General features: G+C 49.1%; 1 protein-coding gene and 1 long non-coding RNA gene across 3 annotated transcripts; one reads left to right on the top strand and one right to left on the bottom strand.

Moving 5' to 3' along the window:
• The first annotated feature begins 103 nt into the window (after positions 1-103).
• LOC144323792 (uncharacterized) lies at positions 104-8,233 on the top strand. Of its 2 annotated transcripts, XR_013389131.1 has the most exons (3): positions 3,737-4,517; positions 5,567-5,700; positions 5,826-8,233. It is a non-coding gene; the product is annotated as an uncharacterized LOC144323792 (long non-coding RNA). The 2 variants fall into 2 exon arrangements; XR_013389132.1 differs by lacking the exons at positions 3,737-4,517; positions 5,567-5,700 and adding an exon at positions 104-671.
• Positions 3,161-17,163, bottom strand: EIF3D (eukaryotic translation initiation factor 3 subunit D). The gene is made up of 15 exons (XM_077914653.1): positions 17,003-17,163; positions 14,526-14,658; positions 14,182-14,227; positions 13,202-13,338; positions 12,446-12,531; positions 11,767-11,839; positions 10,735-10,847; positions 9,704-9,836; positions 9,006-9,153; positions 8,102-8,232; positions 7,135-7,220; positions 6,923-7,052; positions 4,242-4,384; positions 3,781-4,064; positions 3,161-3,305 (listed from the first exon to the last, which is right to left on the bottom strand). Exons 2-15 carry the CDS (start codon positions 14,646-14,648, stop codon positions 3,292-3,294), a joined length of 1,647 nt encoding a protein of 548 aa, XP_077770779.1. The 5' UTR covers positions 14,649-14,658; positions 17,003-17,163; the 3' UTR covers positions 3,161-3,291.
• Between the last annotated feature and the right edge of the window lie 287 nt (positions 17,164-17,450).

Genomic DNA, 17,450 nt, shown 5'->3' with positions numbered 1-17,450 from the left:
CCTCCCGCGCGGCCAATCGCAGGGGCCGCGGTCACGTGCGCGGCGCGCGGCACGCCGGGAGGGGCGGGGCGGGGCGGGCGCGGGCTCCTGGCGGCGCGGGACGGGCGCGCACGTGCTGGCCGCGGGCTGCGGGGCGGGCGCGGGCGTTCAGGCTCAGCCTCTCCAGGTGCGGGGAGGCGCGGGGGCCGATGGCTTCTGGAGATCAGTGCGGTGCTTCCACCCCGCCGTTAACGTAGCCAAACCCCTGCGGGCTCCCCACCTTTGGGGGACGGGAAGCCAGGCCGAAGTTGGCACGGAGAACAGCAACTAACAGGTGCTTGCTGACTGACAGGCGTGGCTGGCTGGGTGTCCCACCAGCCGGGAGAGGTAGGCGATTGTTTCCCGCATTCTGTAGTCACCGGCCAAGTGGAGGTTTAGCGGCGATTCGCAGAAGAGAGCAACCAGTTCAGCGGAACCTGGAATTCATTCCCCAGCCCCCTCTTTACTCCAGATTACGAGCTCTTTCCTAAGTGTTTTATTCACGAATCTTGCTTTGCATTCTCGGTAATGTAAACAAAGTGGCCTACGATAGGCCAGTGTAGACGCCAATCCACTGCTCATACACAGGTACCAGTGGAGCTGAAATGGAGGGAATGTGAACAGCAGGAAGATGATCCTGAGCCGCCATTGAGGTAAACTGGGTGATCAAGGCTGGCTTTGCACGGGTGGAATGTGGACCCTGGCTGGAGTTACAGGGGCAGAACCTAGGCTGTTTTGAGAGGAGTACAGAAACCTTCAAGGGTCGTTATATAGTCCAGTGAGATGGGGCTGAGGGTTCTCACGGGAAAGCAGCCATGCCTGCTGTGGAAAGAACTTGATGGTCTATGGTCTAGCTTTGCATGGCTGGAGCTTATTAAAAATTTTCCCTGGGGAAGAAGTCTTCCCTGACCTCTCAGAACAAAGTACCCATTAAGGAGTGCCACTTCATCTGTTTATAGCCAGTATCCGTATCAGAGAAAAGGCCCATAGAGCAGAAATGATCTTATTCTCTCGTGACCTCAGTGCTTCCTCCAGCACCTGGCATACAGGCCACCAGTAAGCATCTGTTCAATCAACACTGAAACCAGACAGGCTATGCAAGATACCAAAAATAAGGTAGGAAGGCCTACTTCTTGGTGGTTGTGAAGATGTGAGATTGGGTGCTGGCAAATAATCAAGTACCTGAAACTAGATGCTCATCTTACCTGATGAGTAAAGGGAAGGCAGGACTGATAAAATATGGCAGCGTCTGAAAGCTGGGCTGAAAAGTAGCAGGGTACAGTGGGCGGTTTGAGTCAGCACTGAAGCATCAGCTTGATGGCCCCAAGCAGGACACATACAAGTTGGGGATAAATTGAATAAATGAAGCATGTGGAAGCTGGTGCAAAGTTTTTAGGGCCCAGGGCTGAAACTGACTTCCACCTGCCCACTCATCCCAGCTAATCCTGCTGGACTGCATCATGGGTCTGCGAGAGGCAGTCTGGTGACGACCAGGCCCAGTTCTGAAACCCCATGGCACTTGTTACATCACTGTAATGTGTACTTTTTAACAATCTACCTATCTCAAAGGCTCTACAATAAGCATGTTTCAGGGGCACCTTGGCGGCTCAGTGGTTGGGTGTCTGCCTTTGGCTCAGGTCATGGTCCTGGGGTCAAGTCCCACATCGGGTTCCCATAGGGGGAGCCTGTTTCTCCCTCTGCCTGTGTCTCAGCCTCTCTCTGTCTCTCTCATGAATAGATAAAATCTTAAAAACAAACAAACAAAAAAACAGCAGCATGTTTCGTGTCCTAGTTGTTTAGCAAAACCAGTAAATGTTTGGTAGCTTTCTTAGGCTCAGTCATTTTAAAGATTTTTACTTATTTGAGAGAGTGCGTACACACACATAAGCAGGGGGAGGAGCAGAGGGGGACTGAGAGACAGACTCCCTACTGAGCAGGGAGCCCAGTGTGGGGCTCAATCCTAGGACCCCAGGATCATGATCCATGCCAAAGGGAGACACTTAACCAGCTGAGCCACTTGAGCGCCCCTGAGGCTCAATTATTTTGATTAAAATAGTAACTTCAAGAATGTTACTCAAAAGCTGAGCCTGTTTCCTCATCAGTACAATGGCATCATTTCGACCAATATTCCAGTTCTGGGTCAGGCTCATGAGGTTTTTATGGAAAGCTTAGTACAATACATGGCAAAGTAATTACTTCAAACCATCAAGATTAGAACATTATTCACTTATAAAAAGTTTATATAACTGAAGATGTATAATTGATTTATGACACATTTTATGAGGGCGCCAGCTTGGGACTGTCATCGCCCAAACCAAAACAATTTACAAACAGCAACACCACCCAGTGGAATATCTGTCAGAATCTCCTGGGGCCCATTTGCTTCAACGTGGATGGAACTGGAGGGTGTTATGCTGAGTGAAGTAAGTCAATCGGAGAAGGACAAACAGTGTATGTTCTCATTCATTTGGGGAATATAAATAATAGTGAAAGGGAATAGAAGGAAAGGGAGAAGAAATGTGTGGGAAATATCAGAAAGGGAGACAGAACATAGACTCCTAACTCTGGGAAATGAACTAGGGGTGGTGGAAGGGGAGGAGGGCGGGGAGTGGGGGTGAATGGGTGACGGGCACTGAGGGGTACACTTGACGGGATGAGCACTGGGTGTTATTCTGTATGTTGGTAAATTGAACACCAATAAAAAAATTTATTAAAAAAAAAAAAATCTCCTGGGGCATGGCCCTCATGAACAGCAAACCCACTCTAGCCTTCAAAGACCATGCCCTGCTCTGCCTTTTATGAGTTATTTGTGTCTCTAAGGGCAGCAGCTGGGTCTGGCACACAGCCAGCAGGCACCCACGTCTGTACAAATGGACATCTTATGGGGACCTCCATCACACGCTGACACATCCCCAGGGCAAAATCCCCAGGAGAGGATCATGTCAAGTGGTTCTAAGAACAAAAATATCGAGGACATTCGCCCTCTAACAGGACTATACGATGAATGATGCTCAGGAACAAACTAAGGAGCCCTGATTATGAACTCCAGATAGTAAACTGCTGTTGCAAACTCTCCCTCTCCCAAGAGCTCCTGGGGGAAGGCACAAGGGCTGTCAATCACAATGTAAGCATGTGACGAAGGTAGGAGACTAAATGGTTAGACTTTATTCCACCTTCAAACCTCAACAATAATCAGACAAGCATTCCACTGGGCATCCAAAGCCTTCTAAGCTCAGTGGAATCACAAACTCCAGCTCCACGTCACCATCCGGTTTAAGTTTCTTCCTCTGAAAGACACAAAATGTCAGAGAAATGAGCCATGTCCTACTGGCGCCCTGCTTGTGATTTTTTTTTTTTTTTTTTTTTTTTTTACCATCTCCACTTGGAAGTTAAGCCTTTTGGACTGTTGTGGGGCTAAGGGGAATTTCCTTCAGTCACGAGCTGGAATAGCAGGCACGAGGCAGCTTTGAGCCTGTGAAACTAGCACAGAGCATCTTTTCTCCTTCAGACCACTGGCTAACCATTCCACTGCCTTTCTCTAGATGCTTCTTCCTCACTCTAGCCTCTCAAAGGCCACTCTCCCCCTGAGCCCCTCAGGTGATCTAAAGGCTCTTAAAACAGCTTCTGGCTCTATAGAGTGAAGACTTCTCCAAAGTCTAGTCTCAGGGAGCTCTCCGGCAGTTCTATACCAGGGCTACAGAGCTCAGTCCCTAGCTAGCCTATAGCCACCCTGGACCTCAGAAAGAGGCCTGCTACACACACCTTCCTCCTCTTCCTCCTCCTCCTCTTCATCCTCGTCATCCTCATCAGAGCTGAATGTGCCATCAGGCAGGCTGTAGACGCGGATGACCTGCTTGTTGGGGTCCTTGAGGATGAGGTACTTGCCCTCCTCGAGTTTCATGCAGATGTCAATGACGCAGCGCAGGATGCCCCAGGCGTTCTCCACACTCAGGTTGATCTGGCTGGCAAACTCATTGGGCTTGAACTGCTGGGTGCCCAGGATGACATGGCGTGAGGAATCTTTCACGTGGTACCGGGACACATAACTAGCGGGAAGAAAGGGGTGTTGGTGGTGGAGGCAGGCCTGCACAGAGCCACAGCAACACCCAGGGCCAAATAATCAGTGCTTCCCAAGGGAGAGGGGAGAGGCAAGCCCTGCTCTCCCTGCCCACAGACCCCTCCTTGTAGCAGATGCATTCATGATCCCTGGACACAAAACTCACCCAAGCTTGAGATACTCAGATCCGGCCAGCAGAGCACAGCAGGTCCATCGGGCCAACTTGTAGCTGTTGTTTTTCAGCTCAGTGGCAATGACAGCCCCTCGCTGAGAGTCCAGCTTCTGACGCCAGTCAACGCCATTACAGTGCTGTGGAAGGCAAGCCCAGCACAAGAGTGAGGGGGGGCTCCTCCTGCCCGAGGCCTGGGACCTTCTCCAGCAGAGAAGGAACTCCCTTGTGGGCTTGACTTGGGAAGTGGGTTAGTCTGCAGGTAGATCCCAGGTAAGACTATCACCTCTAAAACAGCAAAGACATGGTCCCTCTGCACGCAGCCTCCCACACAGCAGGCACCCAGCAAAGTGTAACTCCTCTTGTCTAGACAAGGACACATCTTTTACAAGTGAACAAGTACCATATGAATGGCAAGGACAAGCGTTCAGCATGTGTTGTGTGGTAAGGAATGGTTCCATGGAGGAAACAGGATAGCTAACCAAGGGGAGGACATGGACAGAGGCTGGAGGTGGTGTGATCTGAGAGAGACAGGGAAAGACAGGTCATAGGCCGGGTCAGCCTTGCATGGAGGTGGAGGCCAGAGTCTGACCCTGTGTATATGCACGTGCATAAAAAGAAGGGATAATCTTCTCCAACCACCTCTCTCATACATGTAGGAACTTGGGACTCTGAGCGAAGTGACTAGTTGAGGGTCACATGGCAGAGATTCTCAGATTGCCTTGGTTCATGGAAACCAGAGGCTAATAAATACTAGAGTTCTTTTAGAAGCTAGGCCTAAAAAATTCAGAGATAGATATGTTTCCCTCAAAAATCACCCTTACGAGATTGCTGTAGCATTTCATGAGCCTCTCCACACATCTGTGGACAGAAGCAGCGTGGGGGGGTGGGTGGAGGAGGGTGCTCAGGAGGTCAGTAAATGCGCAGTAACAGGCATGATTAACAGTGTCCTAAACTGGGGTGATGTTGGCAGAAGCAAGGGAGAGGAGATGTTTGAGGCTGAGCCTAAGGGAGCAGGAGAGAAATGAAGACATTGGAGGGAAAAGAGATTTCAGCAGAATAACAATGGAAAAGGAATCAGAGCAGATCTGAGGAATCACTGTTAGAATTCCCTGTTGAGGCTTTGAGTAGGCACAATTCTAAGATGACCCCCAATGGCCCCTTCCCATGTGTGCATGGCCCTGTGCCGCTGAGGAAACATCACGCCCACAATTATGCTACCCCTTCTATGTCAAAGGTTTTCTGTACACATACTTAAAGTCCCTTAACAAAGGGAGACCACCTGGGTGGGCCTTACGTAACCATGAGTCTCTTAAATCCAGGTGTAAGCCAGACACAGATGTCGGAGTTTGGAGGCAGGAGAAAAGTGCTGTGCTGTTGCTGATTTGCAGATGGAGGGGACCCTGGGGCAAGGAATGTGGGTGACCTCCAGGAGCCGAGAAGCCGCAGGCGACAGGTAGCAAGAGAATGGGGATGCTCAGTCCCACAATGGCAAGGAACCCTGAATTCTGCTAAGTAGAATGAGCCTAGAAGTTTCTTCCACAGCCTTCAGATTCATTTTAAGCCTGTAATTTGTTACAGAGCAAAAGAAAACTAATATGAGGCGGTATTCAGAAGTAATTGTGGCAAAAAGAACTCCCTGAAAGAAGGATCCATTGGAGGTCAAAAAGGAGAACCAGCAGAGAAAACAAGTGAAGGGAGGGAAGAAACATATGGGTCCAGGTAAGGTAGCAGCACAGGGGGCAAAGCCACATGGCTACAGTGATGCCAAATGCTATGGGGAGGCCTGGTGGAAAGTCTAGGATGAGGCCACTGGCCCCAGAGCTAAGTTTGTAGCAAGGCTTCTGGTGTGCTCTTTCATCAGGTGACAGAGGCTGGGGAGTGGGAATCAGTGGTGGTAAATGCTAGCCCCAAGGCTCTAATGAAGGCAGAGCAAAATGGCCCATAGACTCCATCTCATCAGACCCCGTTTGACAGAGGCTCAGCCTGAGCCGTCCTTCCCATGGAGGACCCTTTATTTGGTACACAGCCCCAGGAGCACTGCCACCCACTGTAGTCAGGCACATAAGCCTGGGCAGCTTCAGGAAGGGGAGCAGCCCAACAATCACAGAGCACTAGCGTGAGAGGGCAGCAGAAGCAGGAAAGATGAAGGAAGCACGTTTCTTTCAAGAGGCCTCCTGAAGAGTCAAATCTTCACTGATCTGAGAATCTCTGAGTTCAAGAAGTGAAGGAGTTGGAAGAAGAAACCAAAAGGTTGGAGAGAAGGTAGTGGCTGCTTTCAGTGAAAGAACAGATCAAAAGAGCTCCAGGGCTTCCAGGAAACCCGCCAACCCAGACGATGAGAGACCAAACCCCCACGCTTGCAGAGGGCAGAAGCCAACAGGAGGGCAGACTGGAACAGTTTCAGATGAAATCCCATGAGAAGGCAGTTACTACCGCTTCCTATGTGCAAAATAAGAAAACTTCTTAAACTGTAACCACATTCTCTACACATAGACACAAATCTCCTCAATGAGGAATTATGGGGAGGAAAAACTCAGATGGGGAAAAAAAAAATTCCTGGTAGCTGTATGATGCCCGGGGGGGCATGAGACCAAGGCTCAAACGCTAACCAGGGAGTTCGCCAGTGATGGCACACCCTGCAGGAAGAATGGCCAGGGCGACCAAACGCGCCTCACCCTGGAATCCCACTCGTTGAGTGTCTTGATGTTGATGAAGGACACTTCCCCGTTGGCTCCAGTCATGACACCATCGTGTTCACAGCGCACAATAAGGTCAATGTCGTCTCCAAGTTTCCACCTGCGGTACCTGCAGAGCCAACAAGGAGCCCGTTTGGTACCCAAAGCTCCCGGGTTTCAGAGAGGCCGCCCTGCCCAGGTGGCTGACATACCGATAGGCGACAGAGGCGACTTCGTTCTTGTCCATGTCGTCCTCCACAAATGGGTTTGGGTTAGGGAAGTTGTATCTTTCCTTCCCCTGCCAACAGACAAGGGTGTCACGAGACAGCAAGCACCCGTGGCTGAGCCCATGGACCAGCCCCTGCACTCAGCTTACAGTCCTGGCTGGCTCCCTGCAGCCCTTGAGGGGGTGGTGGGCTCCACATGCACTATGTCGTGGGCTGCTTACTCCTCCCAACTTCAAGCACAGACCCCCTGTATCTGAATTCGCAGCCATGACTGACCACTGTCCTGTTTCACTTTTTCTAGAGTACATGCCACCACTCGACATGACATAGGTTTGTTTAGTTTACTATCTTTCCTTTCTGTTATAATGAAGCCTCCTAAGGGCAGAAACTTTGCTTATTACTACTAGATCTCCAGCACCTAAACAGTATATTGTATAAAACAGCATGGGGATCCCTGGGTGGCACAGCAGTTTGGCGCCTGTCTTTGGCCCAGGGTGCGATCCTGGAGACCCGGGATCGAATCCCATGTCGGGCTCCGGGTGCATGGAGCGGGCTTCTCTCTCTGCCTGTGTCTCTGCCTCTCTCTCTATCATAAATAAATAAAATTAAATAAATAAGTAAATAAGTAAATAAATAAATAAATCAGCAAGTTTGTCAAACACCTGAAAGAACCTCTACATCCTGTCTGGCTGAGACAGGTATGCTTAGTATTTTAACCCTATAGAGAAGAAACATACCACACACCACAAAGCTCTGAAGTGGTGAATCTAGGGTTCAGTCAGGCAGTCTGACCTCAAAGCCACAGCTTGGAGCTCTTCTGTGACAGGAAGAGACCATGCCTGCCCCTGCTCAGTCCCACAACCCCACAGCCTACCACAACGCAGATATTCAATGGGGACACTGGGAAGGGGACAAAAGAGAATCTGGTGCCCAGATGCTCTCTCCGCCTTACCATTCTCAAGCACTGCTGGGAGAAGTTGTGATTGATGTAGGTTGCTTCCATGGCCAAGTTGCGGGGTGAATTGAAGGAATTGCCTTCATCTTGTGGGGGCTCATTGGCAGTCTCACTCACTGTCAGGAGGTCTGCAAAAGTGGCAGCGTGGTCACCCACCAGCGAAACCGAGTCATCAACAATGTGCCTGGCACTGCAGGGAGGGGCCACGATCCCAGCAACACAGGCCCATCCTTCCAGCATCTGCTAACCCAGCTCTCCCAAGCGCGGGGTGCAGAGGCGAGGAAGCAGGAAGCACTACTGGGTAACTTCGGATCCTCTCTAACATTAAATTCAAGCACATCATAAGACAACGATCCCCTTTCAGTCCCTTTGGATTCCTCAAAATAATATCTGATTTTGTCAGCTTTTTAACAAGAAGAAGGTCCTAAGCCTCTGGTGCGGAATGTAATTATATCATTCCATCTCACTGCTATCAAATTTCAGTGACATGGTTTCCCTTCATGGTGTGTCTATACACATTTATGTTGTTATCAAATACATGCACATGTAATCTTCCCTTTATAAATACACTGAAATAAAGGTAAAAGAAACATTAATTTAAAGAAAACATGGAATAAATGTTAAAGGTGGTATGGAGCATTGACAGAAGCCAGGAAAATGCCATTCAAATGAGTAACACCTGCACACATAGTATTGGGGCTATGGGAGGACTCAGAAATCTGGCACCTCGAGGAGGTAGTGCATGACAGGCCTTCGCTGAGGAGGCGGGGAGGGATTCAGCTGCAGCCATCAGTGCTTGTGAGGACACAGACCACTTCCCGTCCACTCTCTAGTAGCAGGGACTTGCTCGAAACCAACAGAACACCTGACACCTTGTGCTGCTCCCAGACAGGCTTCTTACCAAAATCAGAGTTGTCCCTTTTATCAAAGAAGAGCTTGGACCCAACTCTTTGCACAACAATGTCCCAGGAATACACGGAGCGGGTGCAACTCATCAGTGTGGCCAGAATGGCATCAGTGGCAAACACATTACCCTGGGTTTTTGCCAGCTGCAAAGAGGACAGAGAGAAAGAGAGATGTGAAGATACACTTAGGCCAAACAGCCCACGTGCACGGAGGACTCCCCTGCAGGGAGCTTTCTTGCCTTCAAGCACACGTGCACACCCCTCTAACCTGTCTTAAGGGGTGAGTCCGGCAAACCAGCCCACAAGCTTCCATGGCCAGTCACCACCCTGGGATACAGGGACTGCAGCTCTCTGAGCACTTGCCATATTCCAGGATGGCACCTTGCAGTGCTTTCGTCCTGCCTCCAGTGGCTGGTGGTAAGCACATTCAACCCATCTCATGGGTAAGCAAAGAAGGCCTCAGGTAGGTGGTGCGGGGGAGCCCGGTAGAGCTGGGATTCGAGTCCACCTCCGCTTAACCCCAACATTATGGTGTAGCCAGCAAGGTGCCTGTATTCCCATCTAGTCCTGTCCCGTTTGGGAGCATCTTGTCTAAAAGGGTTTCTGAGGTCCCATGATCCATGGATGTGCCTGTGTGCTGTTCCTTCTGCAGCCTCAACTGTAGAAGCCAGCAGCACTCCTTCAGGGTGCCCACCTTTCGGATGACAGGGTCATCTGTGGTGGTGACAGTGTGGAAGATGCGCTTGATGCTCCGCAGCGGCTTCTCGCTCCTCGTGGTGATGCGGTCGAAGGCTTTATCGTAGTACTCCAGGGCACCACAACACTCGCTGACGGGACAGTGGAGAAGACACACAAAGGAAACGGGAAGATCATCAGCTGCTTTTGTTATTTTTTGTTTGTATTTTAAAAGCCATTATAGAAGGGTGCCTGGGTCGCTTAGTCCACTAAGCAGCCAACTCTGAATTTTGGCTCAGGTAATAAACTCAGGGTGGTGAGATCAAGCCCATATCAGGCTCCACACTCAGCAGGGAGACAGAGCCTGCTTGAGATTCTCTCCCTCTCCTTTTGCCCATCCCCTTGCTTGTGTGCGTTCTCTCTAAAATAAATCTTAAAACGAAAAGACATTGAATCCAAACTCTTATCCAGAAATCTAAAAAATAAGAAATGGTTTTTCTTTGATGAGAACAGAAGACAAGTTCTCAGAGTTCACTCAGGGCCCGTCCCCTAAGCTCTGGATATGGCCCCACAGAGCAGCATGAACAAAACTGATTGACTCAACCTCCACATTTTAATGACATGGTGACTGAGGCCAAGATGAAGAGACAGGTAGTTCTAGAGGCCTCCAGATGCACTGACTTCTAACCTGGTACTCCGGTCCCCACTGACATTGATCTGCTACTTGAGGTAAACAGCTCTTTGTAATGTCAGGAAAAGCTTTGCTTCTGACAAACTACTCTCTCTTCTTGCCAAAAGAGCCACACAACTTGATTTCTCTTTTGCTCACGATGCCAGGAAGTGGAAAGAAATCTCTCAAGTTTAACATCAGCGAACTTCTTTCTCCTAGTCTCGCCTTAGCCTTGATTTTTAAAAACACATTAATCTTGTGCAATGTCTTAGCAGCTTCAAATTCTCTTTTGGAAATACTATGGCTTAGGAACATAAGTCACCAGCAGCAGGTCCACACACCTAAGTGCGTGGCGGAAGGTAGCAAACGATGCCACTTACATGTCCTGTGGCTCTGATACTTCCAAGTAGCGCATCTTCATTAACTGAGGAAAGTCCATTTCTTCTTTTACCTCCCAGTCACTACGGACTTCAACTGAAGAGTCTCGGGGTTTCTGCAGTGCAAAACCAGTGGAGGGAAAAGAATTACAACTAGGGCATAACACAAGCAAAAGGCATGTTAACAGTGTGAAGGGTTTTTAGTCAATAAATCTCTTCAGAACATTTGCCATGTGTTGGCTGCTTTATAAAAGAATCCCTGACTCTTTGGAGTTTATGATCTAGAAAATGACTGAAGGGGTCAAGAAATAAAAATCAATCAGGACTTTTACTTGAAGGTGATGTCAGCACCCAGGGAACACCAGCTCTTTCACGTGTATGTATTTCAGAAAAGAAGCTTTAGCAGTTTTTTATTTCTCTCAGGACATTAACACACAACGAGCATTGTGTCCAGCAAAATCTTAATTGCTGCCACTGAAGCTTCTCTCTTGCTTACGGGTGTCTTCTATCCTCACAGTGCCCACATAAGCACCTGTACACGAATGCTTATGGCAACATTTTTCATAACAGCAAAAAGCGGAAACCATAGTGAACCGATAACAAAACGTGGTATATCCATACAAGTTTGGCTGTAAGGAGGCATGAACAAACACCATGAGGTGGATGAACTATGAAAACATGCTCAGTGGGAGGATCCAGACACAAAAGACTACATTCTGTTTAGGATTCTGTTTATGTGAAATGTCTAGAAGCACAAATCCAGAGACAGAAGGGACTGTTAACAGCCAAGGGCTGAGGAGAACAAGGACTAAGTGCTGAAGGGTACCGGGCTCTTTTCAGAATGAGGAGAATGTTCCGAGACTGGCTGTAGTAACACTGGCCCGTATCTGTGAATGTACCAAAAACCACTGAACTTGTATGCTTTAAGTAGGTGGATTGCATAGCATGTGGATTTTGTTTCAATAAAGTGGTCATAAAACCAAATAAACCAGCAAAATTGAGTTTCTGGAGAAAACTCTGGTGTGGATACACTACCTGTGACTTCTGGTCCCACTTCTGCCTCACTCCGAATTGTTTCTGGAATTTTTTCTGCAGCCGTATGCGCTCTCTAGAAAGGTAAAAAGATTGTGCTGTGGGTGCAGACCTTTAAGTCAATGGCTTCTCAAAAGGCAGAAGCTGCCCTTCTCTTCCACTAAACCTCGTCCTCAACATCAGGACTTCTCGCAACAAAGAAAATAGGGGCTTAGTGAAAAAGAGTCTAGTGAAAGCATGCCATGTTAGAGTGCTAGAAGTACGCTGCTCCCCAGTGCCGAGCAGGTAGGCTTTGCCCCCCCTGCAGAGTCTACTGGCAGCCCCAGCCTGAGGCAGGGCTGCTGCATGACACAGCTCCCAGGGCCCAGTGTGAAGGATGCCCCTGGACTTGTGCCACAGCAGAACCGAGCCTACGTGAGCCCCAGGGCTTGACTTACTTGCCCTCATTTCCTACCAGTGTGCATGGCCACTGCCAAGTACCATCCAGCTCCTCTATCTGCCAAGAATAGCCCTTGGAGGACGATGGCAGGCTAAACCAGTGGTTTCCCTGGAATCAGGGCGGTTTTGTTTTGTTTTTTTTGCAATTATGGGGAAGACAACCATCCTCCTGCTTTGGCTCAGTGATTTCAGAGTACAGTCAGTCTTGAAGAACAGCGTGTTCCAGGAGGATGGAAAACCTCACCTCTCTTTCTGCTTGGCACTCTTAGGCAAGGTCTGCAGGTTGAACTGCAACATATTCCGTCGATCTTTGTCTCTGCGGAGGTTCCGCTGGGAATTAAGAAAAAACACCCATGTCAAAATCTTGGGGATTTGACAGACAAAAGGCAGTGCTCAATGGGAGCACTTGGGTTTAGCCTAGACATACATTTGCACGTTTTTTATTGAAGTAGGCTTATGGGCTTTTATTAGAGTTACAGTTTGCCTCTTTACGTAGTAAGATGCAGCCCGACTGGACCTTCTACTTAATAAAACCTGCACACGGCAATCAAATGAGGCAACAGGCCCCTTTCTACGTGACATAAACACCTTCTCTTAGCACAAAGGCATGATGCCCTAGCCACTGGGCAACAAAAACCGAAACTATCTGAATGCCAGGGTGGTTCATTTGGTTAAGCACCTGCCTTTGGCTCAGGTCATGATCTCAGGGTCCTGGGATCAAGTCCTGGGTTGGGCTGTGCTCAGTGGGCAGCCCTGTTTCTCCCTCTGCCCCACCCCCTCACACCCCTGCTCATGCTCTTTCTCTCAAATAAATAAAACCTTTAAGAAAAATGCATCTTTGGACCCAGTGTAAGTTTACTTTAGCACAACGTGTCACTGGTCAGCTACTTGAAAGTCACTGGAAGACCTATGAGAATGCACTTTCCTCTCACCAGTATGCACAAGGTGGCAACCAATGGTAATGGCTCCAAGATGGTAAGATTGCTGGCCCTTGGCCTACCTGTGCAAATCGCATCCGATTCCGCTGGTAGGCAGTCTTCTGTGTGCGTGCTGTGTCCACCAGTTGGAAACTAGTTTCATCCTCTTCATGGAAATAAGCATACTGACTTCCACCACCAAACTGAGAGGAGTACTTATCTGTAAGCAAAGGCAGTGATGTGTAACAGCTACCACCTACAGACTTTACACACATGCTGGTGTAAAGCCCTGCTACTTCAAGCATGCACTCAGGATCCTTCGCAGAAGCGCATGCATATGGACTCGCCCCAGATCCACTCAATCAGAATCAGCCTCTTAAGAAGATCCCAGGAGATTCATGTGCACATTCAAGTTTGAACAGTTCTGGTCTAAAGAACTTTTTGAGTCAAAACAGAGTCTGAGGACCTCAAGCCCATTTCACACCCTGCCTTATTCTGTAAGAACAGGAGTTAAGATTTACTCTCCCAGAAGGGACAAATATGTGGCATGCATAATGCAAATATGCAATTATCTGCATCAACTGCCTAATGGGTTATGATATACTTTACTGTTGACCTCAATCCTGATAAACTTAACTTAGTATTCCAACTAGCCACTTCCAACAATCTCAACTGGCACAGAAAAACAAACAACAACCCATTTAGTCCATCAGGATCTTAAAATCTGGAGTCTACTGATTGGCTTCAAAGGTTCAGTAACTCCCAGGCACTGGAGTGCAAAAAGGGAATGAGTTCAAGGATCTGTGAAAAGGTTCATGGCTCCCTAAAAGTGGGAGGAAAAAAATTCCACTATAACAGATTAAACCTCTTTAATGAACAATCTAAGTTTGGAGTCCATTAAAAAAAAAAAGTAGGTATTGTCTACAGTTCAGACTATGCCCTTAAAAACCATGAATTATCATTAGCATTTTGTTCCTGTTCTAGAATGCTTTTGGATGGAGGTTACTAGAAAAAGTAACAATCCTCCCAAGGCCCTGATCTGGGTAGTCAGTTGAACACTTACTCGTGTACCTCTTATCTTGGTATGTGGCACCTGTCCAGTCTGCAACCTGTAAAAGCAACAAGAGAAGAAAGAGCACACAGGTCAATCAGACATGCTTCTCCTAACCCAGAAACCCCTGTAAGTGAAGACATAGTCTGGGAACAATGTAAGAAGGACCGGCTCCCAAGGCCTTTGTAAGTGCCCAGCTTTCCAATGATGACTGCAAGTACCCAGATGTGAGAACCTTCCCCAGCTGGTGTCCCTATAAGGAACTCACAAGTTATGCTTTTGAGATAATACAATTGGAATTAACTAACAGAGAGTAGCAGCTATAGCTTAAAAGATTTACTTTAACAGGTGAGTACCTTTCCTAGCCGATCTCCTTTGCTGAATGGCTGGTAGGGCATATCCCGAAACTGCTCGGGCACCGCACATGGACCCCAGCCTGATGGGTTGTCCTGGATCACGGGTGTCATGAACTTTGCCATCTTCTAAAACCTTAAAAATACAAATAATGTGAGTAGCTTCACGAAGAAAGGCCTCCAAACACAAAAAGCCTACTGAGGTAATCTAAGACACAATGATAAAATTCAAAAAGCAACACACAATATGGAACACCCAACTGTTGAGCTCTACTAACTATTTTCCTATAGATAATATTGGAAATACTTAGAAGACCACTAACAAAACCAAATTACCATATTGCATTGATTCTGTGACACCCGCTTTTCCCACTATAATGTCTTTGAAATGAGGCTGCATCTTATGCTTGATAGGCTGTCTTAATTGGCAGGTGTTCTTTTTTAGTGCTACATAACATAGTAGTGCTTTTTAAACCGAGTGGTGTCTTAGATTTGATGGAATGAGTAACCTTGTCTCAAGTGTAATAACCTCATTCTAGTTCTCAGAAACACCTCTGCCAAGGTATACAATTTGTAGCTTCCTCAAGCCTTGTCTTTTCATCTGTAAAATAAATCAAGACCCTACAAGATCATTGTGAAGGCCTTGATAGTTACATGTAGGAGAATAGTTTCATTTTAAAATGCCACACAATTACAATTGGGACTTGCAAAAATATATTTACATGCAGAGTGCTGAGAAAAAAAGGAGTCCAGAAATATATCCTGATATCTAACTTTTCTTTCTTGTTTTTCTAATTTTCTATCAATATAAATCCTTATGCAGAACAAGTGGACACAGAGCCAAGTTAAAAGCTGGTCAGAAAGCTGAGGTTACCATAAACTCTAGGTCATAAAAGTGGCCATACATCACATGTTTGTAGATATTATCAGTACCAGTTAATGTTCTTATCTACCCTGCATAAAGTCAGTGAATGCCCCCAACAATCCTGAGGGAGCGGCTAGCGTCATCCCCACTTTTCAGATAAGAAAACTGAGGCACACACAGAAGCTAAGAAATCGTTCAAATTTGCAATGCTAGTTGATGAAAAAATTGAAAAAAGCAGTCTGGCTGGAACCCACACTCTGCGTAATGCTATAGCTCCTCCCAAGTGAGTAAAAGTCACGGGCTACAGAACAGATCTTTGCCTGACAGTTCCGATCAAAGACCTATGCACTTATCATCCATCTGTCGTAATCCTCAGGTTGAGTTCCCAGAGGAAAATTCATTTTGGGAGCCTGGAGAGTAACCACAGGGAACAGGTACAGCGACTGTAGTAAGTTCTCCTCCGTGTCCCATACTGGGGAGAGTCAGGCTTCCTACAGAAGCGACACCGGGAATCAGAGCAACAGGGAACGTTCCTGAGAGCTCCCTCCTCCGATTCTCAGCTTAAGCTATACTAGGGGAAGAGGACTGAGAAGAGGGGTGGCAGTTTCACGACGATTCATGTTAAAATGAGTATTTACTGAGCTCCTACGATGTGTCAGACACTATGCTAAAGAAGTTAACAGCACTAACCACACCCACACGCCCTTTTTGGAGATTAAAATTTTGCAGCTCGGCCAATTAGGTTGTCCATCTGCCCACTGCTTCAAAACACAGTTGATTTCCAGGGTTGTCTGTCTTAAGCCCAGCATTCTTCCCATGGTTATAGCTGGGGAGCAGCCCGAGAAGAAACGGGGCTTTAGGCGGTACCTAGTAACACACTAATGATATTTAAAAAATCTGGCTGTTCTGCCACAGTTGACGAAGGAAACAGACCCAAGGCTTGGCATGCATTTTCCAGCGGGTGGGAGGAAGTCCCTTAGCTTCAACGCGTGTAAAGTAAAAGTGAGCAGGATGGAACCAGAAGCAGAAACAGCCGGTGAGGTGCGCCGGTGACAGCCGTACCGGCTACAGGGGCGGGGGAGGCCCCTCCGGGCCTCGGCGGGGGCGCTCGGCGGGGGCGCTCGGCGGGCAGGCCACTACAGATCAGAAGCCACCGGCCCCGGGGGGAGACCGCCTCAGATCAGACCAGACCTGCGCCGCCACCGCCGTCCATTTCGCAGAAAAGGGAAGAACCTTTGGGCTGGGAACCCCTGGGAGCAGGTCGAGCCCTGCTCAGCCTGGAGCCCCCCATAACCTTCACACAAACTCAGCGAGCCGCAGGCCCCTCTGAAGGCCCGGAGACCCAACGGCGCTAAGAGATACTGTCAAAGACGCTCAGGCCGTGGCCGCAAAGCGGCGCCTAAGACGGGGGACCCCACCCTCAAGGCCGCGCCCCGCATCCCTAAGTGTGTCGGGCCCCGGGGTCCCCGAAGGCGGAGTCCTGCCCCGCCCAGCGGAGGAGCAGCGGCGGCCGCGGGGTACGGGGGTCTCTTCCGGGAGGCCTCCCCTCCGAAGGCCGGGCCCAGCGCAAGCCGGCTCCAGAGACCCGCGGAGCCCTACGGAACACTCCTCTCACCTGTAAAGGCCTCCGCCGGCCCCGATGGCGAGAGATGGTCCGGGCCGGAGACCGCGCACCCGGGTGCCCTCCGAGGAACCCGGTAAAAAGGGAGGAAAGATGCGCGCGCACCGGCCGGCGCCGCAAACACCATCGGCGCTGTCGTAAACTGCCCCCTAGCTTCCTCCGGAGTCGACCGCGGAACGCACGGGTCGTAAAGCGACGGTCTCCGTCGCACGCCCGGAAGTTCGTCACTGTTCTCTGCGAGGTGGCCTTACGGTCTCCGAGGAGCCCAGACGCCGGAGGTGTGTTTACAGTTACGTCACGGGCGCGTCCGGCGGCGCCCCGAGAGGGCGTCCCGAGTTTTTGAAACGTGGCGGCCGTGCCCTGGAGGCAGGAGGCGGGGAGCGCGAGGGCAGCTCCGCGTCCCTGTGCTTCCCCGACGCTCCGGCGCCTCGGTGTCCGCGGG

The sequence above is a fragment of the Canis aureus genome, chromosome 11 (genome assembly GCF_053574225.1).
Source record: "Canis aureus isolate CA01 chromosome 11, VMU_Caureus_v.1.0, whole genome shotgun sequence".
Taxonomy (NCBI): domain Eukaryota; kingdom Metazoa; phylum Chordata; class Mammalia; order Carnivora; family Canidae; genus Canis; species Canis aureus.
Note: the sequence above shows the minus strand (reverse complement) of the source record. Positions and strands in the feature narration are given on the sequence as shown.